General features: G+C 35.2%; 1 protein-coding gene across 2 annotated transcripts in view; it reads right to left on the minus strand.

Moving 5' to 3' along the window:
• Window positions 1-1782, minus strand: part of RFTN2 (raftlin family member 2) — a 69095-nt gene extending 67313 nt beyond the window's left edge. For both annotated transcript variants that reach the window (XM_017545172.1, XM_017545171.1), the window contains exon 1: window positions 997-1782. In XM_017545172.1, coding sequence (XP_017400661.1) covers window positions 997-1135 — 139 coding nt within the window. In that variant the 5' untranslated portion in view covers window positions 1136-1782. The remainder of the gene's footprint in view (window positions 1-996) is intronic.
• Window positions 1783-2601: the final 819 nt, after the last annotated feature.

The raw sequence follows: 2601 nt of genomic DNA on the forward strand, positions 1-2601 counted from the left end.
AAAAAAAAAAAAAAAAAAAAAAAAAAAAAAAAAAAGGAGAACGTGTGTAAACAAAAAATTTGAAAAAAAATTAAGATAATATTCAACATGATAATTTAGTATAAACTTTTTGTGAACTGATAAAATGTGTGGCTCATTAGAATTAAAAATATAACTATAATAAGAACTTTAAATGCTAATAGTGGATAACTTTAACAGTAAGCAAGGCACTCTAAACTTCATTTTTAGTACCTCATAATTAAAGATATAGCTCTTTTTAAAACTTGCTTTGTCTATGCAGTTGTACAGTACTCTAAAGTTTCCAAAAGAAACAAGGCAAAGTATTTGTGAAATTGAACCGCCTCAATTCCTTCCACAGAGCTGCCATCTGGGCTTGTTTATTTGTGTTTCCAACTTTCTGGAACAGAGAGTTTCTCTGTTAGGGACAGGGCACTGAGCAAAGGAAGTGTCTCACAGAAGGCTATCTTTTTTTTTCTTCTTTTTTTAACTACATTTTCAAAACTTATAGTTTAGTTTGGTCAAAAATACTAAATGACTACCATAATTACAGAGTCTAACACAACTGGAAGCCTCAGAATTGTCTCAGCAAGCACTCTTCCACAATATGATGCAAGTAATATTTTCTACATAATACCTTCTTGTGATTTTCAAATCTTTCTCAAAATACAAACATCACTAAGGCTCCAGCTGTTTGTCCTGGAAATCAAGCATTTTTCATAAATCCTTCTATAAGTAAGTATTTGATTTAAAAATAAAAGAAGCATTTCCAAGCAATTTTCCTAATTTTAGAAGGTACATATGAGCCATGTCACCAAAAAAATGAAGCAAACAACAAAACAAAAATCTTGTAAAATACAATTAAGAAGCAAAGCATTATTGTTTGAATATGCAATCTGATTATGAAGAACGGTTTAAAAATTTATAGGTCAACACTATAAACAACTAGTAGTCTTTTATCTTTGAAACATTTAACAAACAAAATAGAAGCAAAAATACCTTGTAGAGTGAAATCCAGCAATGCATATTCGTAAGCAAATTCTGTCTTTGTTTCCACTTGCGGTCTCTTCAGGGTAGAAAATATTTTTCCAGGGCTGCTATCATCAGGATCTTCTAGCTTTCTAAGTCCGCACCCCATGGCAAAATCTGTAAGGAATTATATTGCAGGAAAGGGGAGGGAGAGCAGCAAATTCTGTTGTTTAAGCTGCAAAAAGAAAGTTACAGACTTAGCTGCTTTGATTTTGTTTTCAGCTAAACCATAGACAACCAAAGAAAAAACATCTGGGTCCAAAGAAAGGAGATGAAGAATTTTTCTATCCATTTTTCTGTAAAGTCATTGAACCCATGATTAAGCTCCAGGACGCTGGGCTTGATCTTAGAGAAACATGCAAGCTGCTAAAACTTAGCAGAGAATTTCCATGCCACGTCAATTTACAGCCAGCCCCCTACTAGAGTTCTGTCGCTCAGGGCACCAACGGTGCTTTGTCTATCCCAGTTGGCTGGATGATAAAAAGAGGTGCCCAAAAATGGAAATAGAAAGGCAAAAGGGCAACTTGGATGTAATTATCTACAAGCACAAGATATATTCAGACATAGTGGCATACAATTCTTTTTCTGTTTTCCCTCTTCTCTCTGTCCTGCGCCTACCCTTCTTCCTCTCAATTACTACCAAGAAAGCAAAAGGAGAAAGAGAGAGAGAGAGAGAGAGAGAGAGAGAGAGATGGGAGGTGGAGAGAGAGACAGAGAGAGAGCGAGACAGAGAGAGAGAGAGAGAGAGAGAAAATGAGAAGAATGGATTCTCAACATATTTAGAAACAAAAATCATTTCCAGAAAGGAAGTCAGCTTTATGAAGAAACTATTTCTGGAGTCTAAAATGAGAAAAGTAAAGTTTTAAAAAACAGCACTTTAGTTTTTAGATAGCACTTTTGAGGATTTCTTTCCACATGAAGTTTCTTTCTGTTGAAAACATATGCTAATTAAAACAGCAGAGTACAAAAATTTATATTAAAATATTTTCATAAAAAGACTTAATTGCAAAGGAGAGACAGTTATGTGTGTAATTAGTTTCCCCAACATCCTTAAATAGTTTAAAACACTCTGCTATTGGAAGGCTTATGATAGCAACTAATACTCCTATAGTTCTCAAAATATCCTTAATTAAAAAATAAAACAAAACTGACAACTTGATTCATTTAGCTTTATTATTATTTTTTTTTTTGAGATGGGGTCTTGCTCTGTCACCTAGGATGGAGTGTAGTGGCACAATTACGGGTCACTGCAGCCTCCACCTTCCAGGCTCAAGTGATCCTACCACCTCAGCTTCCCTAGTAGCTGAGACCACAGGCACATGCCACCACATCTGGCTCATTTTGTATTTTTTGTGGAGATAGGGTCTCACTATGTTGCCCGGGCTGGTTTTGAAATCTTTAGCTAAAGCCATCCTCCTGCCTTGGCTTCCCAAAGTGCTAGGATTACAGGTGTGAGCCACTGTACCAGGCTTATTCAGTCTTATAAATTTCCATTTACCTGAGGTCAAGAACAATTTGTAATGGACCAATTGTAATAAATGTTTATTGCATTTTACCCTTTATAGGTCAGGAAGT

The sequence above is a fragment of the Cebus imitator genome, unplaced genomic scaffold (assembly GCF_001604975.1).
Source record: "Cebus imitator isolate Cc_AM_T3 unplaced genomic scaffold, Cebus_imitator-1.0 Scaffold178, whole genome shotgun sequence".
Taxonomy (NCBI): domain Eukaryota; kingdom Metazoa; phylum Chordata; class Mammalia; order Primates; family Cebidae; genus Cebus; species Cebus imitator.